General features: G+C 38.2%; 1 protein-coding gene across 1 annotated transcript in view; it reads right to left on the minus strand.

The window, feature by feature from the left end:
- Nucleotides 1–12860, minus strand: part of NDUFS4 (NADH:ubiquinone oxidoreductase subunit S4) — a 108971-nt gene extending 96111 nt beyond the window's left edge. The window contains exon 1 of the mRNA XM_057743647.1: nucleotides 12747–12860. Coding sequence (XP_057599630.1) covers nucleotides 12747–12844 — 98 coding nt within the window. The 5' untranslated portion in view covers nucleotides 12845–12860. The remainder of the gene's footprint in view (nucleotides 1–12746) is intronic.
- Between the last annotated feature and the right edge of the window lie 6074 nt (nucleotides 12861–18934).

The raw sequence follows: 18934 nt of genomic DNA on the forward strand, positions 1-18934 counted from the left end.
TGCGCCACAACTACTGAGCCCAAGTGCTACAACTACTGAAGCGCACGCACCTAGAGCCCATGCTCCGAAACAGAAGCCACTGCAATGAGAAGCCCATGCACTGCAATGAAGAGTAGCCCCCGCTCACCACAACTAGAGAAAGCCCATATGCAGCCAAGACCCAATGTAGCCAAAAATAAATAAATAATAAATAAATCTTTTTTTTAAAAAAAGGAAATCTGGAGGGAAATAAAATATTTTGAACCAAAGGAAAACAAAATACAACATATCAAAATTTGTGGGATGGAACTAAAGCAATTTAAAAGGATACAGAAGATGAAGCAATCCTTCCTAGCCCATTTTATGACTCCAGTATTATACCCTCATACTAAATCTAAACAAAAACAGAACAAAAAATAAAGTACAACCAATATCTTTCATAAACATAGATGTAAAAATCCTCAACAAAATATTAGCAAATCAAACACAGAAATATATAAAAAGAGTTAAATAATACAGCAAAGTGAGGTTTATCCTGAGAATGCAAGTCTGCTTCAGTATTTGAAAAATCAATTAATTCAACATATTGACAGGTTAAAGAAGAAAAACCATAATACATCAATTGATGCACAAAATATAACATCCACTCATGATAAAAACTATTAGCAATCTAAGAGTAGAAACTTCCTCAATCTGATAAAAGGCATTGCTACCAAAAAACTCTTTAGCTAACATTATACTTAACAGTGAAAGACTGAAAGCTTTTCCTTAAGATCAGTAAATGGCAAGAATGTCTACTGTCACAATCTTTGTTTAATACTTCTGGAAACCAAAAAGAAACAAAAGGTGTAGAGACTGGACAGAAGAAATAAAATGTCCCTATTCACAGACTACATGATTACCTACTTAAAAAATCCCCAAGAATCTACAAAATACATACAGAACTAACAAATGAATATAGTGAGGTTGCCTGCAAAGTCTAACACACAAAAATCAATCCTATTTCTATATATGGCAATATACAATTAGAAACTGAAAACTTAAAAACAAGGCTATTTACCAGAGCTCCCCAAAACTGAGATATGTAGGCATAAATCTAACAAAACATATAGGATCTGCACATTCAAAACCATGACACACCGATGTAAGAAATCAAACGAAGAGACATCCATGTATATGGATTGGAAGGTTCAACATAGTAAAAATGACAATTCTCCTCAAATTAATCTATAGATTTAAATCAATACAAATCAAAATCCCAGCTGGATTTTTCAGATATGGATAAAAATGATTCTAAAATTTAGACAGAAAGGCAAAGGAACTAGAATAGCTAAAAAATTTCTGAAAAAGAAGAATGAAATTGCAAGAATCACAGCTCCATTATAACACATTAACTATAAAGCTAAACCAACCAAGACTGTGTAGTATTGGCAAAGGGATTTAGATCAATGGAACAGAACCAGACAAATATAGTCAACTGATTACTGACAAAGGTCCAAGAGCAACTGAATGGTAAAAAGAACAGTCTTTACAATAAATGGTGCTGGAACAAATATACTTCCATATGCAAAAAAATTAACCTCAAATTAAAACTCACACTTTATATAAAAATTCACTCAATATGGATCATACATCTGAATAAAAATACTTCAAAACTCCAAGAAGAAAACAGAGGAAAATATCTTCATGTCCTGGAATTAGGCAAAGAGTTCTTAGATATGACAACAAAAGTGCAACCCACAAAAGAAAAAAACTGGTGAACTTTATCAATATTAAAAACTTTTACTCTGAAAGATATTGTTAAAAGAATGGAACAAAAAAAAAGCTACAGATGTGGAGAAAATATTTGAAAACCACATATCTAACAAAGGACTTATAGCCAGAATATTTCAAGAACTCTCAAAGCTCAACAATAATAAAATAAACAACCCAACTTAAAAATGGGCAAAAGACATAACAGACACTTCACCTCAATATTATTAGCCATTAGGGAAATACATATTAAAACCACAATGAGTTATCCATGATGGAAACACAAATCAAAACCACCAGATACCACCTCAAACTCACTAGGATGGTTATAATAAAGATGGTAATAACAAGTGTTGGCAAGGTTGTGAAGCCACTGGAACCCTCATTCACTGCTAGTGGGAATGTAAAACGGTGCAGCTACTTTGGAAAGAGTCTGACAGTTACTCAGAGGGCTAAACACAGAGTTATCATATTGTCCAGCAATTTGACTCCCCTGTATAAATTCAAAAGAATGAAAACCTGAGTCACAAAAAAACTTGTACACAAATATTCACAGAACATTATTCATACTAGCCAAAAGGCGGAAACAGCCCCAATGTCCATCAACTTGTGGATAAAGTGTGATATGTTCATTCAATAGAATATTAATCAAACATAAAAAGGAATAAAGTACTGATACATGCTACAACTTGGATAGACCTTAAACCATGAAAAGAAACCAGTCACAAAAAATCACATATGATTCTCTTCCTATGAAATGTCCAGAGTAGGCAAACCTAAAAGACAGAAAGCAGATTCGTGGTTTCCTAGGGCTGGGAGCAAGGAGAAACGGGGAATGACAGCCAATGAGCACAGGATTTCCTTTTGGAGTGATGAAAACGTTCTGTGAATGGTTGCACAACTTTGTGAATATACTAAAAACCATCAAATTGTATGTTTTATATGAATCAATTATATAGTAATTATATGTCAATAACAGTGTTATAAAAAACACAATTATCATTATGTACCAATTAAAATGGCTAAATTTAAAAATACTGACAATACCAATGTTAATAAGGATGTAGAGCAACTCAAATTCCATACATTGCTGCTGGAAAAGCAAAATGGTACAACTACTCTGGAAAATGGCTTTGCAGTATCTTATAAAGTTAAAGTATATTACCTATGGCCCAGGAATCTCCCTCTTGGGTATATACTCTAGAGAAATGAAATCATGTTTACACAAAATCCTGTACACAAATGTTTAAAGTGGCTCTATTTACAACTGTCAAAAACTGGAAAAAAAATTCAAATGGTCTTCAAGGGGTAAACTGATAAATAAACTGTGGTATATCCAAACAATGGAATATGATTTAGCAATAAAAAAAAATGAACTATTGATACACACAACTTAGAAGAAACTCGAAGGCATTAGGCCAAGCGAAAGAAACCAATCTTTACAAGGTTGTATACCATATAGTTCCATTTATATTACAGTCTCAAAATTACAAAATTATGGAAATGAAGAAAAGATTATTTGTTGCCAGAGATTACAGAGATAGGGAGGGAGTCTTTGGGGTAGAGTCTTTTGGTATTCTGTACCCTCATTATTGAGATGGTTATACAAATCTATACACATGTTAAAATTCTAAAAACTGTTCATCAAAAGGAAAATAGTGGATTTTTCTTTACAATTTACAAATTTTTTTAAGAACTTTTATTGAGATATAGTTAACAGACAATAAACTGCATATATTTAGAATGTACTGTTTGGTATCCCAATCTTCCAATTCATTCCCCCACAACCCTCCCCACTTTCCCCACTTGGTGTCCATATGTTTGTTCTCTACATCTGTGTCTCTATTTCTGCCTTGCAAACCGGTTGATTTGTACCATTTTTCTATAGTCTGCATATATGTGTTAATATACGATATTTGCTTTTCTCTTTCTGACTCACTTCACTCTGTATGACAGTCTCTAGGTCCATCCATGTCTCTACAAATGTCCCAGTTTCACTGCTTTTTACAGCCGAGTAATATTCCATTGTTTATATGTACCACATCTTCTTTATCCATTCATCTGTTGATGAATGTTTAGGTTGCTTCCAAGTCCTGGCTATTGTAAATAGTGCTGCAATGAACACTGGAATGCATGTGTCTTTTTGAATTATGGTGTTCTCTGGGTATATGCCCAGCAGTGGGATTGCTGGGTCATATGGTAGCTCTATTTTTAGTTTTGCAAGGAACCTCCATACTGTTCTCCATAGTGGTTGTATCAATTTACATTTCCATCAACAGTGCAAGAGGGTTCCCTTTTCTCCACACCCTCTCCAGCATTTACTGTTTGTAGATTTTCTGATGATGCCCATTCTCACCAGTGTGAGGTGATACCTCATTGTAGTTTTGATTTGCATTTCTCTAATAACTAGTGATGTTGAGCAGCTTTTCATGTGCCTCTTGGCCATCCGTATGTCTTCTTTGGAGAAATGCCTATTTAGGTCTTCTGCCCATTTTTTTGATTGGGTTGTTTGTTTTTTTGATATTGAGCTGGATGAACTGTTTATATATTTTGAAGATTAATCCTTTGTCTGTTGATTCGTTCACAAATATTTTCTCCCATTCTGAGGGTTGTCTTTTCATCTTGCTTATAGTTTCCTTTGCTGTGTAGAAGCTCTGAAGTTTCATTAGGTCCCACTTCTTTATTTTTGTTTTTATTTCCATTACTCTAGGGGGTGGATCAAAAAATGTTAAATACAATCAAGAGTCAACGCTTTTCTTTGATTTAAATTCACTAAAATACCACCTTTGATCATTACATTCGGTTAAAATACAGTATACAGTTCAAAGATAGATATTAGAAAAATGAAATTCATCCTAAGGAGCACCAAGAGGTAGTAAAGCATTAAGAAATCTGGTCATTAATTAGGGGTAAATAAACTAGACATACTGAGTCTGGAGCACAGACTCAGAGGGAGAATAGCTGATGACAAATGTCTTCAATTATCTGAAGGGCTGACATGTGCATGGGGGGTAGAATTTTTCCATATAATATTAAAGAGAAACTTCATTTACCAGTAAGTCTAAAAATATAAAGGGTTTTCTAGACCTACCAGAAATTCACCACGTATTCCTCAACTTCTAAATAATCATGAAGCAGAAGTTCTGGAGATTCTTGCATTAAACAAAGGGTCAGACAGGATGATTCAAGAGTTTTCTTCCACCTCAAACATTATATGAATCGATGAACTATAACTTCTACAGTTAACCTACCAAAGTAGAAGACACTCACTAAAAAGGTATCCCTTCCTGCCAAAATATCACCTTTTATTGCAAAAATATATTAAATAGCACTCTAAGTTCCAAATTTTTTTAAAAACCAAACAAATATAAAATCTTAACAAAAGCCTTATTAAGACCTATTTTGTTTCTCCAAATCTCATTTGTAACTAAGGATATTAAAGTTAAATTCAAATTACTAATGCCTTATTAAATCTTATTTCATTAGACTTAAAAGACAAAAAGTTATAAATTTCATGCAAACTTCTATAGTATATTGAAGAAATTTCTTGAAAAAGTACTCTTTCCACACAAAGGGTGGTAGCCCTCAAAAGAGCCAAAACATCTGTATTCACTTTAAAGCTCATCAAGACAGACTGACATTTTTAGGAGAAGCATATGGCTTGCTAAACAGTCATCTAGAACAGGATCTTTTGTCTAGTAAACCCTATTCAAGGACCATTTACTTATGTATGGAGTGGCTGAATGAAGAAAAGAACATATTTTTGAGTCCTAGAAAACAAAAAGAAATAAACTCTTCATCTAGCTTTGTTAAGGATACAGCAAAACACATTATAAAAGCAGGCAGACCTTTACTCTCAGAGACAGTGCTCTCAACATCTGAAATAATTCTAAGAAATCACTGAAACAAAAGAACTCTAGAAAAGCTTTCTTACAGAACAATATCCAGCCAAAGACCACCTCCCTAAAAATGGCATTTCCATTTTAAAGGATAAAACACTTTCTTCTTAAAACTCTGAAGGGCAGAGTTCAACAGCTGCGCTATATTAAACCTAAGCCCTTCCAAAAGGAAGAACAAGAGTCTCTGGAGAGCGAGTAACATAGCCTGCTTTCTCCAAAATTATCAAAATGCCTGCTTTACCTCAAAGAAAAGTTTCTCCAAGAAAAAACCTCTATACAATACATGGGTGAAAAACAAAACTTAGATTAGGAAAATATACAAAATTAGAAGCATTTTTGCTTGTTTGTTTCTGAAAATCTCCTCCATCTAAGGTAAAATGCATTTAAGTCCTTCAAGACATAGCATGGAAACTATCAAGCAAAAACAAAAACAGTAGTTTTCAGCCCTAGCTTCCCTTCAGAGTCACTATAGAGCTAGGTCTCAACCTAAACTTACTGAACCAATATATACTGGGACCAAGGCATCTGAATTATTTATACATACAAGTGATTTTGATGCACAGCAAGGGTTTAAAAACAACTGAACTGGAGTGTGATCCCATAAAGGAAAAACTAAGTCTAGTGAGTAAAGGCAAGAAGAAAAGGTCACATTTGAGCAACTAACTTGTTCTAAAGAACCTAAGGTTGTATACACCTACTAAAATGATAGCAAACAGAAAGAGAATTTGAAACAGAAATTCTGAATTGTTCTCATGCCATTACTTAAAGGACAAAAGTCTTACAAGAGTTTGCTAAAACATCCAAATAGTTACATGAAAGTTGTTATGAAGAATGTGATCACTACAGAGGTTCCATCAGGGTCTTTGGATACTGCAAACTGAGAAAAAGAAAAGTTATAATAAGAGCCCATGTGTTATCTGTCAACCTTTAAAAAGTTTAAGGCTTTAATCACAACAAAGTAAATTTCAGCCATTATCAAAGCTTTATTAAACCTACTTCATTTTATGCAAAATTCTACCAGGTTTACTTGCTTGGTATGCAAATCCATGATAAACAAAAAGTGGTAGTGGAACTGCTAAAGGGCAGTAGACCAGTCAAGGAAGGATACAAAAACACTATTAAAAAGTAGCCACAAGGTGCCCTGTTTCTGCAGCACATATACTAAAAAGTAGCCACAAGAACTCAGAAAGCATAGCAGACACTTGATAGTTTTTAAAGGCAACAGAACACAATAACTCTTTTTCCTAATGATCACTGGAGTAAGGAAAAAGATGTTCAGTTTACCTTGTTTAATATATACATTACATGTATTTTGTTTAAAAAGGTAAGTATAACAATCAAGTTACATACAGAAAGTCTCTCATCAAAAATAATTACAAAATTTAGGGGAAAAATCCTCACCACAAAAACAAAAAAACAAAACAAAAAGCCCTAATTCCTCAACTGGAGACTCTCACTGTATAAAAGGAACAATGGGCTTCCCTGGTAGCACAGTGGTTAAGAATCCGCCTGCCAATGCAGATGACATGGGTTCGATCCCTGCCCCAGGAAGATACCACATGCCACAGAACAACTAAGCCCATGTGCCACAACTATTAAGCCTGCACTCTAGAGCCTGTGAGCCACAACTATTGAGCCTGTGTGCCGCAACTACTGAAGCCTGCATGTCTAGAGCCCGTGCTCCACAAGAGAAGCCACCACAATGAGAAGCCCGCGTACCACAACGAAGAGTAGCCCCGGCCTGCTACAACTACAGAAAGCCCGTGTGCAGCAATGAAGACCCAACGCAGCCAAAAAATAAACAAAAATTTTTAAATGAATAAATTTATTTTTTAAAAGAAGAACGATAATTAAGTCCAAAAAAGAATCTGCCTGCCAATGAGGGGGACACAGATTAGATCCCTGGTCCAGGAAGATCCCACATGCCATGGAGCAACTAAGCCCCTGCACCACAACTACTGATCCTGCACTCTAGAGCCTGTGTGCCACAACTAGTGAGCCTGCATGCTGCAACTACTGAAGCCTGGCACATTAGAGCCCATGCTCCACAATAAGAGAAGCCAGCGCACTGAGAAGCTCGCACACTGCAAAGAAGAGTAGCCCCTGTTTACCACAACTAGAGAAAGCCTACGCAGAACAACAAAGACTCAATGCAGCAAAAACTGAGACGAAGCGAGAGAGTAGCACAGACATATATATACTACCAACTGTAAAACAGATAGTCAGTGGGAAGTTGTATAACAAAGAGAGTCCAACTCGAGGATGGAAGACGCCTTAGAGGACTGGGGCGGGGAGGGTGGGGGGGACTCGAGGGGGAGGGGAGTCAAGGAAGGGAGGGAATACGGGGATATGTGTATAAAAACAGATGACTGAACTTGGTGTACCCCTAAAAAAATTTAAAAAAAAAAAAGTATGTAGGTTTAAGTTAAAAAATAAAAATAAAAAGTAAATTTTAAAAACCCTATCCTGTTTATTTAAAAAAAAAAAAAGAGGGACTTCCCAGGTGGCGCAGTGGTTAGGAATCCGCCTGTCAATGCAGAGGACATGGGTTCGATCCCTGCCCCAGGAAAATACCGCATGCCAAGGAGCAACTAAGCCCATGCGCCACAACTATTGAGCCTGTGTGCCACAACTACTGAGCCCATGTGCCACAACTACTGAAGCCCATGCACCTAGAGCCCATGCTCTTCAACAAGAGAGGCCACCACAATGAGGAGCCCGCCCACCACAACAAAGAGTAGCCCCCACTCACCGCAACTAGAGAAAGCCCATGTGCAACAATGAAGACCCAATACAGCCAATAAAAGGAAGAAAGAAAGAAAGAAAGAAAAGAAAAGAAAAAAAAGAAATGCATGAGTACCAAAAAAAACCTATTTATAAGACAACTTCAATCCAGAAGATAACAGGGCTTCAGGTGAATACCCTAAACTCTGGGCCACTACAAATAATTAGAAGACTATGTGCTGTACATATTTTATATTCACATTTATGTAGGTTAGAGCCTACCTGGCTTTCACTGATGAGGCTATTAACAGAAATACTGCCTATGGCTTCCTACTTTTCCTCACAATCTCTAAATATGTATTTATTCATCTACATGATAAGCACTTACCTATTATGTGCAAGCCATTACACTAGGTGCTATGAAGTATACAATAATAAATAAAAAATTTTTTCCAGCCCTCCAAAAGCTTGTGACCTCATTACTGATACATCAGTGCATATACCAAAACCTGCTCATTTTCAAGTGTGTGTGTGTGTGTGTGCGCGTGCATATGTGCAGAAGAGTCAGTACAGGCTGCTATGCTGAGGCAGCCAACGATCCAAACATCTTTGTGGCTTATAATAAAGTCTATGTCTTAGTCACTTTATATTTTCTATAACCTACAAGAATCAGCTTCTGCTTTCCTCCATGTTGTCTTTAGTCCAGAATCCAGGCTGAAAGAAAAGACCCCACCAGAGACAGCAGAGTAAAAAATGACATGGCAAAACATGGGATAGCTCTTGGAGCTTCTATTTGACATGGTATAACACTTCTGGTTAACATTTCATTGATCAAAACAAGTCACTTGACCAATGGGGCAGTGATGTATAATCCTGTCACAGGGAATGGAAATTAATGTTATAAATAATAATACCATCTACCACAATATCCATCATCAAGATTAAAGAAAAGAAAAATATTCAGGCTATTCAAACCATTAATAAAATTAGCATTTATTTAGGTAAGGTTTACTATGTGCCAAGACACTATTCTAATATTTACTAGTGTTAAAATATTTAAATCTCCTATGAGGAATTCAACAAAGATGTCTGCTACTGATGAAACTAGATCAACTAATTATGGGTATTTTTTAATGAGGAAAATAAGCAAAACAATGAAACCTATTAGAAAACACATTAGAAACATTGCAAGCTCACAAAGCTTGGCTTTGATATGTTCCAGACAGCAAAAAGCAGCTGCCCTTCAGAGAGGGATTTGTTTATCCAGCTTATCTGAAATAAAAGCCAACCTACTGATTTTAAAGGTCCTAAATGTTTTTCAAATTTGGGCTGAGACAGTTTCTCAATAAGGTGTAATATACACAGAACTCTTATGAAACTTAGTACCTCTTACTGATTGAAGGTTCCTGCAGACTCATAATTTCATACCGGCTTTATCTAATGCTGAAAAAGGAAACAGAGCAACAAAATACAGCCAGAAACTGGAGCATAAAATAGGCCTCACAAAGAGGTCCCAAACACTTAGTCCCCACCACTATTAATTAACACCCTATGAAGACCCTAAGGAGCTATATTTGAGGTAAACACAAGACTCAGTCTAACTGAGAAGTGATGGAACAGGGCTAAGTGAGATAAGTATACATGAATAGGTTACAGAAAACAAAAACAAAACACTGTATCAAATGTCCTGAGTCCTAAGTATTGCTATTTTGAAATAGAGTGCCATTTTATCTGACTTTCAGACTACAATCCCAAATAGTTAAACTTACCCTGGACAATCCCTCAGGAAAGTCAGGGAAAGTAAGAATAAGCGTAGGCCATGTATCCGGAGTTGTCCCGACTCTCCTTCAGTCCAGGGAAATAAGAAGCAGGTGGAAACACACTCACTCTAGAGCAGGAGCTCAGTAACTAGATCAGCTGAATCAACTATGCTATTTAATTTTTTTCTCTTTCTTGTGTGTACACGTTGTTGGGTGTTTTTGTTTGTTTGGTTGGTTTGGTTTGCTCTTTGGTCTTTTACTGATATACTAAAATTAAACTCATGTAAGTTAATGTAGCAGCTAACTGCTGCTTTCCTTCTGCTGATAGTTCCTTTTCTTCAATATTTATATTTGTTCACTACTCCCTCATCAAGGGCCTTACTGATTCTATCCGCCCCCATTTCACTCAAGTGATATGAAATGTCACATCATTTGCAAATATTTTCTAAGCAATACAATAAAATGAATTTTAGATGCATATGTCCCCGTTAATTGGTTCTCTTTCCACACTCTGCCTTTTCAGATCATCATTACTCTCAAATCATAACGTGAAGAGAGTGCTTAAGGGCGAAAAGCAAATAATACCTAAGACAGAAGTGCCATAAATTGCCCTTAAGGTGGAGTGAACAACATAAGCTCTTCGGTTTAAAAAAAAAAGTGGGACTTCCTAGGTGGCACAGTGGTTACGAATCTGCCTGCCAATGCAGGGGACACTAGTTCGATCTCTGCTCCAGGAAGATCCCACATGCCGCGGAGCAACTAAGCCCGTGTGCCACAACTACTGAGCCTGTGCTCTAGAGCCCGAGAGCCACAACTGCTTAAGCCTGCAGACCTAGAGCCCGTGCTCTACAACAAGAGAAGCCGCGGCAACGAGAAGCCCACATACCACAATGAAGAGTAGGCCCCGCTTGCCGCAACTAGAGAAAGCCCGTGTGCAGCAACAAACACCCAATGCAGACAACAAATAAATTAACTTTTTTAAAAAGTGGTAAAGAAAGAAAATAAATGTATCATTTGACTTGTGTTTAAAATTTGTTTGCCTTGGCTTTTAAGTTTTTTAAAGTCTGAAACAAAGGTCATCTTACATGATCTAAAATTTTATTTTCAAATCTCTTCTAACACATTTGCAAGCAGAAACTCTTTAAATGTGGATAAGTAGTACTAATCACCAAAGTTTTCAAAATCTAGTATCTTAACTTCAACTACTGTAAATTGCTAACATAATGGCTGTAACTTAGACATACATCCATGTTTTGATTAGCCATGGACCATTCAAATTTGTTCTCCGTTCTAGAAATACTGTGAATTTCTTGGGAATGCAAAATTAACCTCCATGATATCTAAGAGAATAAGCGCTAACCTGGGTCACCTCTATTTGGACCGAAGTCAACCAGTGGAGTATCTTACCTTACAGAAGCACTTTCCATCCTTTAAGTTCCCCATATGTAGAACGGTTAACTATGGTACAAACTCGCCTTTCCCCAATCTTAGCATTCTTATTTTTCAATGACTCTATATTATGTATACATTGCTCTATTGCCTTCAAGGCTTTTCATAAGACACTGACCCTACCTAGGACATCTTTCCCATTCACCATCCACTATTTAGAACCTTAATAAAACTTATCTCCAAAAATCCTTTCTAATTAACTCTCGTTCTCTCTGTATTCCCTTTATATTTAATATAACACTAAACTAACCAGCGTTTCACTAGACTTTCTTTTCAATTTTTAACCACTCCCATTCCTCCGCCCCCTTCACATCTGTCTATCCAGTCACTCCACCGCAGTTCTAAGCACTCACGCAGCAGACGCTCAACATAAGCCCTGGTTTATATCTATACTAACAGGCTGTGAAAATTAACAACGAAGCAAAGTCATTCTTCACAGACGAAAGTGTTAGAATATGTGTGTGTGTGCGCGTGCGCGCGTCATGATGTCGGCACTATATAATAAAGTCAAGAAAATTCAGGAAAATAGGGAAGTGGAGCATTAAGCAACGCAGTTGAAAAAGAAATCACCACCACAAAAATGCTTCAAGGCAAAACAACGAACGACAACAGTCTCTGAAGGACTGTGAGGCTCTAGTAAAATCCTGGGTGAGAAAACTCCCGGCAGGACCACCAGCTTTTAAAAAATTACCTTCCAATATTACGAGCAGCGATATTTCTACTAACGTTGAAGTCCAACCAAGGTTCCCTCCCAAGCAGCCCGATACATCAAACAATCCTTCAGTTCCGAAGCCCAGTCGACCCCGCCGGCAGCCGCGGACGGGAGGGAGCGATCCCACCCTCGCGTAAAGGCCAGGGTGGCGGGCATAACAGGTGAACGCGGGGAGAAAGATGAGCGAGGCTCCGCCCCTCTGTGGGGGCTCGGCTCGCGGCTCCGGAGACGACCTCGCGGCGCAGACCCTCTCCCACAGCCGCAGGCCGCGTTTCCCGGGAGCCCGAGGCCCTCCTCCGCGCCCCCGCTCCCCCAGGTCGCAGGCAGCCCCCGGCCCGCCCGCGCTCTCCCGAGGGAAGGGTCAGCCAAGGACGTTTTCCCTAGGCCTTCTCCGGGACCCAGCCAGCAGAGACCTCCGCAAACGTGGAGAGACCCGAGAAGCTTGGAGCAGCAGCCTCACAGGCCCGTTACCTGGTCGGAACCTTGGAAACGGAAACGACAGCTGCGGCAGCGGCCCTTCTCCCCCACGACGCTTGCCTCAGCACCGCTGACATTGAGACCGCCGCCATCTTGCCGCAGGCAAACACTGGGACGGATCACCGCGAGGGACAAACTTCCTTCGTTTTCAGGCCGGTGGGACGGCGGCGCAACGGAGCGGGGGTTCTTGGGGTAATTTCATTCTCGATTGGTGTTTTCTTAAATAACGGAGTTTGGGGAAGAGAGGAAACGTTTGGTTGAAAGAGATAAGAAAGAAAGTGTACGGAAGAAAAAGACAGCAGTGCCTTCGATGTAAATATCATCCTCATAAAGTAAAATCCTTTTTTGTTAAGGACTGGTTACTTATCAGTTAATGAAGAGACCAAAAGAAAATGCTTGAAAATTTAAACACCTGCAACTCATAATTATTTCAAAGGACTCAATATTTAGGGCTGAGCCCACTGAAAGAGCCAAAGGGCTCCCTGGGTTCTTGAGAACCGAAAGTAGTGCTTTTCCAAAGTGTTGCCAGATTCAGTTTTCAAGCCCTCAGGAAAGGGCTGTATTCAGTTTGATGTTCTGTAGTTGAGAGTTATAATAATCATATTTTCCAGATGAAAAATCTAGACACATGGCCTGGCAAAGCATTATTTTTTTTTTTTTTTTTGACGTGTGTATTTACATGAAAATCTAACGGAACATAATATTTAAATCACTTTTTTCCCAGTAAATCCTGCAGATGTGATCATAGTCCATAGAGAACAGACGTAAAACACAAAAAGTATCTTCTGAAGCGATTGCTGGAAACATACTTGTGGGCTACTGACCTTAAGAACAATGATTAACTGTGGATTATGAAATAAAAAGCAGATTAGGAACTTCCTTGGTGGCGCAGTGGTTAAGAATCCGCCTGCCAATGCAGGGGACATGGGTTCAATCCCTGGTGGGGGAAGATCCCACATCCCTGCAAGCAACTAAGCTGGTGCCCCACAACTACTGAGCCTGCTCTCCACAACAAGAGAAGCACCTGCCCTGAGAAGCCCTCCTACTGCAAGGAAGAGTAGCCCCTGCTCCCCACAACTAGAGAAAACTTGTGCACAGTAATAAAGACCCAACACAGCCAATAAATAAATAAATTTATTTTTAAAAAGAAATAGATTACTTCGTGGGGATTGTTACTTAAAAGATTTTTTTTAAAGAGTTAGAATGTTGCTGCTTTTAAAATTAAGGAAGTGAAAACATAATTTTTGTTAAAAGAATGGGATTAACAGGAGGATGGGGAATGCCTTGGTTTTGCTTTAAGGCCAATTAAAAGAAAACTCAATACATAAGGAAAAGGGGAAAAGAAGGAGACTGAGCACCATAGCACGGACCACCAAAGAGAGAGAAAGCCGTGTCCAGGGAAGAGGAAATGATGAAGCAGGAGATGTCTCAGAGGGCATTTTCTTTTAAACTTTCAATTTTGGAATAGATTTCACAAGAAGTTGCAAAAACAGCACAGAGAGATCTTGTGTGCCCTTCACCCAGTTTTCCCCATTGATTACATCTTATATGATTGGTGTACAGTATCTAAGCTAGAAAACTGACATTGGTGTAAAGTGTTTATATGGTTCTGTGTCATTCTATCACGTGTCAATTCATGAAACCACTAACACAATCAAGATACAGAACAGGGGCTTCCTAGGTGGTGCAGTGGTTGAGAATCCGCCTGCCAATGCAGGGGACACGGGTTTGATGCCTGCTCCAGGAAGATCCCACATGCCACGGAGCAACTAGGCCCGTGTGCCACAACTATTAAGCCTGCGCTTTAGAGCCCGTGAGCCACAACTATTGAGCCCACGTGCCACAACTACTGAAGCCCATGCACCTAGAGCCCGTGCTCCACAACAAGAGAGGCCACAACAATGAGGAGCCCTTGCACCACAACAAAAGAGTAGCCCCCGCTCACCGCAACTAGAGAAAGCCCACATGCAGCAATGAGGACCCAACACAGCCAATAAATTAATTAATTAATTAATTTTTAAAAAAAGATACAGAACTATTCCATCACCACAAAGATTTCCCCTGTTGCTTCTATTTTACAGTAATACCTCCTAACCCCTGGCCACCACTACTGTTTCCATTTTTGTAATTTTATATTTCAAGAATGTTAGGGACTTCCCTGGTGGCGCAGTGGTTAAGAATCTGCCTGCCAATGCAGGGGACATGGGTTCAATCCCTAGTCCAGGAAGATCCCACATACCACAGAGCAACTAACCCCATGTGCCACAACTACAGAGCCCCCATGCCACAACTACTGAAGTCCATGCACCTAGACCCTGTGCTCCACAACAAGAGAAGCCACCACACTGAGAAGTCCGTGCACCTCAACAAGAAGTAGCCCCCGCCCGGCACAACTAGAGAAAGTCTGTGCAGCAATGAAGACCCAATGCAGCCAAAAAAAAAAAAAAAAAAAGAATGTTATGTAAATGGACTCATGCGGTATATGACTTTTTGAGATTGGCTTCTTTCACTCAGCATAATGCCCTTGAGATCCATCCAAGGTATTGTATTTAACAATAGTTCGTCCCTTTTAACTGCTGAGTAGTATTCCATGGTGTATTAGTCAAGATTCTGCAGAAAAACAAAACTAATAGGATATATATCTGGACTTCCACAGTTTGATTCACCATTCATCTGTTGCAGAGCATTTTGTTTGTTTCCCGTTTGGGGCTATTACGAATAAAACTGCTATAAGCAATCGTGTACAGGTTTTTGTGTGGACGTAAATTTTCATTTCTCTGGGATAAATGCTCAAAAGTGCAATGTATATTTAGTTTTTTTTAGAAAACTGCTAAACTATTTTCCAGAAAAGCTGTACCATTTTTCATCCTCACCAGTAATGTATGAGATCCAGTTTCTCCGCATATCCCCATCAGCATTTGGTATTGTCACTATTTTTAATTTCCATTCAGCTAACATAAATAACAGGTATGTAGTGAGAGCTCATCATGGTCTTAATTTGTAGTCCCGTAATGGCTAATGATGTTGAATATTTTTCATGTGCTTATTTGCCTTTATGAATATTCTAGTCAGTTAAATGTCTCATTTTGCCCATTTTCTAATTGCAGGATTTGTTTTTTACTGTTACATTTTGAGAGGTCTTTGTGTATTCCACATATGAGTTTTTTATCAGATAAGTGGTTCAGAAATACTTTTTCCCATCTGTAGCTTGTCTTTTCATCCTCTTAACCGGGTGTGTTGCTAAATAAATGTTTTCAATTTTGATGAAGTACAGTTTAGTCATTTTTAAACTTATGGATTATGCTTTTTTTTTGCTTCCATGTTTTACTTATTTTTGTTGCATTATAATTAACATATAATATATTAGTTTCAAGTGTGTAACATAGTAATTCAGTATTTTTGTACCTTGTGAAATGATTATAGCAATAAGACCACTCACCATCTGTCACCATACAAAGTTGTTAGAATATGACTGTGTTCCCTATATGTACATTATATCCTTCTGACGTTTATTTTATAGCTGGAAGTTTGTACCTCTTAATCTCCTTCACCTATTTCATCTGTCCCCCAACCCCAAGCCCCTCTGGCAACCACCAGTTTGTTCTCTGTATCTATGAGTCTGTTTGTGTTTTGTTTTGTTTGTACCTTCGTGTTGGATTTTAGATTCCACTTGTAAGTGAAATTATATAGTATTTGTTTTTCTCTGTCTGACTTATTTCACTTAGCATAATACCCTGCAGGTCCATACCTTGTTGCAAATGGCAATATTTCATTATTGTTTGTGGCTGAGTAATATTCCATTGTATATATAGACCACATCTTCTTTATCCATTCATCTATGGATGAACACTTAGGCCGTTTCCACGTCTCGCCTATCGTAAATCTTGCTGCAATGAACATAGGGGTGCATATATCTTTTCAAATTAGCATTTTCATTTTCTTTGGATAAATAGAAGTTGAATTGCTGGATCATATGGTAGTTCTATTTTTAGTTTCTTGAGGAACCTCCATACTGTTTTCCGTCGTGGCTTTCTAATTTACACTCCTACCAACAGTGCGCAAGTGTTCCCTTTTCTCCATGCCCAGGCCAACACATTGCTTCTTGTTCTGTGTGGATTGTGATGTTGGTGTCTTGTCCAAGTATTGTTCACCAACCCTAGGTCCTGAAGGTTTTATGCTATGTTTTCTCCTAAAGGGTTTTTAGCTTCACCTTTTACACTTAAGTCTATGATCCACTCTGAGTTAGTTTCTGAGTTAAGTTTTTAGTTAATAAGGTGTGAGGTGTAGGTCAAAGTTCAGTTTGTTACCTGTGGAGATCCAGTTGTTTCAGCACTATATGTTGAAAAGTCTGTTCTTCTCTCATGGAATTGCTTTTGTACCTTTGTCAAAAAATCAGTTGGCCTTACCTGTGTGTGGCTATTTCTGGGTTCTCTATTTCAGGGAGGATTTTAAGGCCAAGGTGGCTTTGATTTTAGATTAAATTTTTATAAGTGTTTTCTTTTTTAAGGAGAGGCTTTATGAACCGGTCTGAATTTTCCTACAGTAAGTTGCCGTAGCCCTGTTTCTACTCCTATTGATCAAAACCCAGCCTCTCACCTGCCACCCGCTCTAGTCCCTTCCTTCTGTGAATTTGCAATCCCCAGCAAAACCTCCGCCCGCTAGGTGGTTGTGCCTTTCTGCTCAGCCCGTGATCCAAAACCAGCATTGCCAATAAATAACACACTCCTATAGAAGCTCTGGTTCTGCTGACCTTCTGCTGGATTCCTTCATCCACCCATTCATGAGTTCCTTTCTGACCTCACATACAGGATGTAAGCCTGAGAATGGGACAGAAATAACTGGCTGTGTGCATTTTTTTAAAACAATTTCACCTACATTATAGACTCTACCACTAAGCTTAATAGAATGTCTAGGTCAAAATACTATCTTATTTCAATAGGAGTATTCAAGTATGAGTTGACATTAACTTTTGCTTGCATTTCATGCATGGTGACCAAAATTCTCCTCCTGAGCTGCTCGTCATGGCGAAACAACATAGCAACCTAAAACACTTGTTTTACTACCAACGAGTATACACTATCTAACCTTATCTGACTCCTCAGTAGTCTGGCATAGCTTTTAACTCAATGGCTTTTACTTCATTTCCCAAATGATATTCTGGATAAAACACTAACTGTGGCAGACTTTAACAGATGCTCCTAAAAATTGATTCCATGCTATTAATATTCCAGACTTGGATATTCATAATATCTCTGGAGTCACTTTTTTCCTCCAGCTTTATTGAAATACAGCTGATGTACAACATTGTATAAGTTCACGGTGATAATTTGATATACACATATGTTGCAAAACAATTACCACAATAGTGAATACATCCATCACCTCACATAGTTAACTTTGTGTGTATGTATGTGCTGTGGTGAGAATTTTTAAGATTTACGCTCTTAGCAACTTTCAAGTATATAATACAATATTGTTAATTATGGTCACCATGCTGTACATTATATCCCTGGAACTTAATCATCTTGTAACTGGAAGTTTAGATTGTACCCTTTGAATAACTTCATCCATTCCCACCCCCACAACACCTCCCCCAGCTTGCCCCTGGAAACCGCCTATCTACTCTGTTTCTGAGTTTGTGTTTTTTTTTTTAATTTATCTTTCTTTTTTTCATTCTTTTCTTTTCTTTTTTTTTTTTTTTTTTCTTTTTTTTTGGCCTTGCTGTGCAGGATCTTAGTTCCCTGACCAGGGATCAAATTCGTGCCCCCTGCATTAGGAACACAGAGTCTTAACCACTAGACCACCAGGGAAGTCCCTCAGTTTATTTAGATTCCACATACAAGTGATTTCATACAGTATTTATCTTACTCTGTCTGACTTATTTCACATAGTGTAATGCCCTCCAGATTCATCCATGTTGTCACAAATGGCAATAAATTTAAAATTTTCCATCTTTTTATGGCTGAATTATATTGCATTGTGTATGTGCATGTGTGTATCACATTTTCTTTATCCATTCATCCATTGGTTAACACTTAGGTTGCTTCCATATCTTGGCTGTAATAAATAATTCTGCAATAAATATGAGGGTGCAGATATCTATCAAATATAGTGATTTCATTTCCTTCACATAAAGCCCAGAAGTGGAATTGCTGGGTCACATGGTAACCTTGGAGGCATTC

This window comes from Hippopotamus amphibius, chromosome 1 (assembly GCF_030028045.1).
Source record: "Hippopotamus amphibius kiboko isolate mHipAmp2 chromosome 1, mHipAmp2.hap2, whole genome shotgun sequence".
NCBI classification, from domain to species: domain Eukaryota; kingdom Metazoa; phylum Chordata; class Mammalia; order Artiodactyla; family Hippopotamidae; genus Hippopotamus; species Hippopotamus amphibius.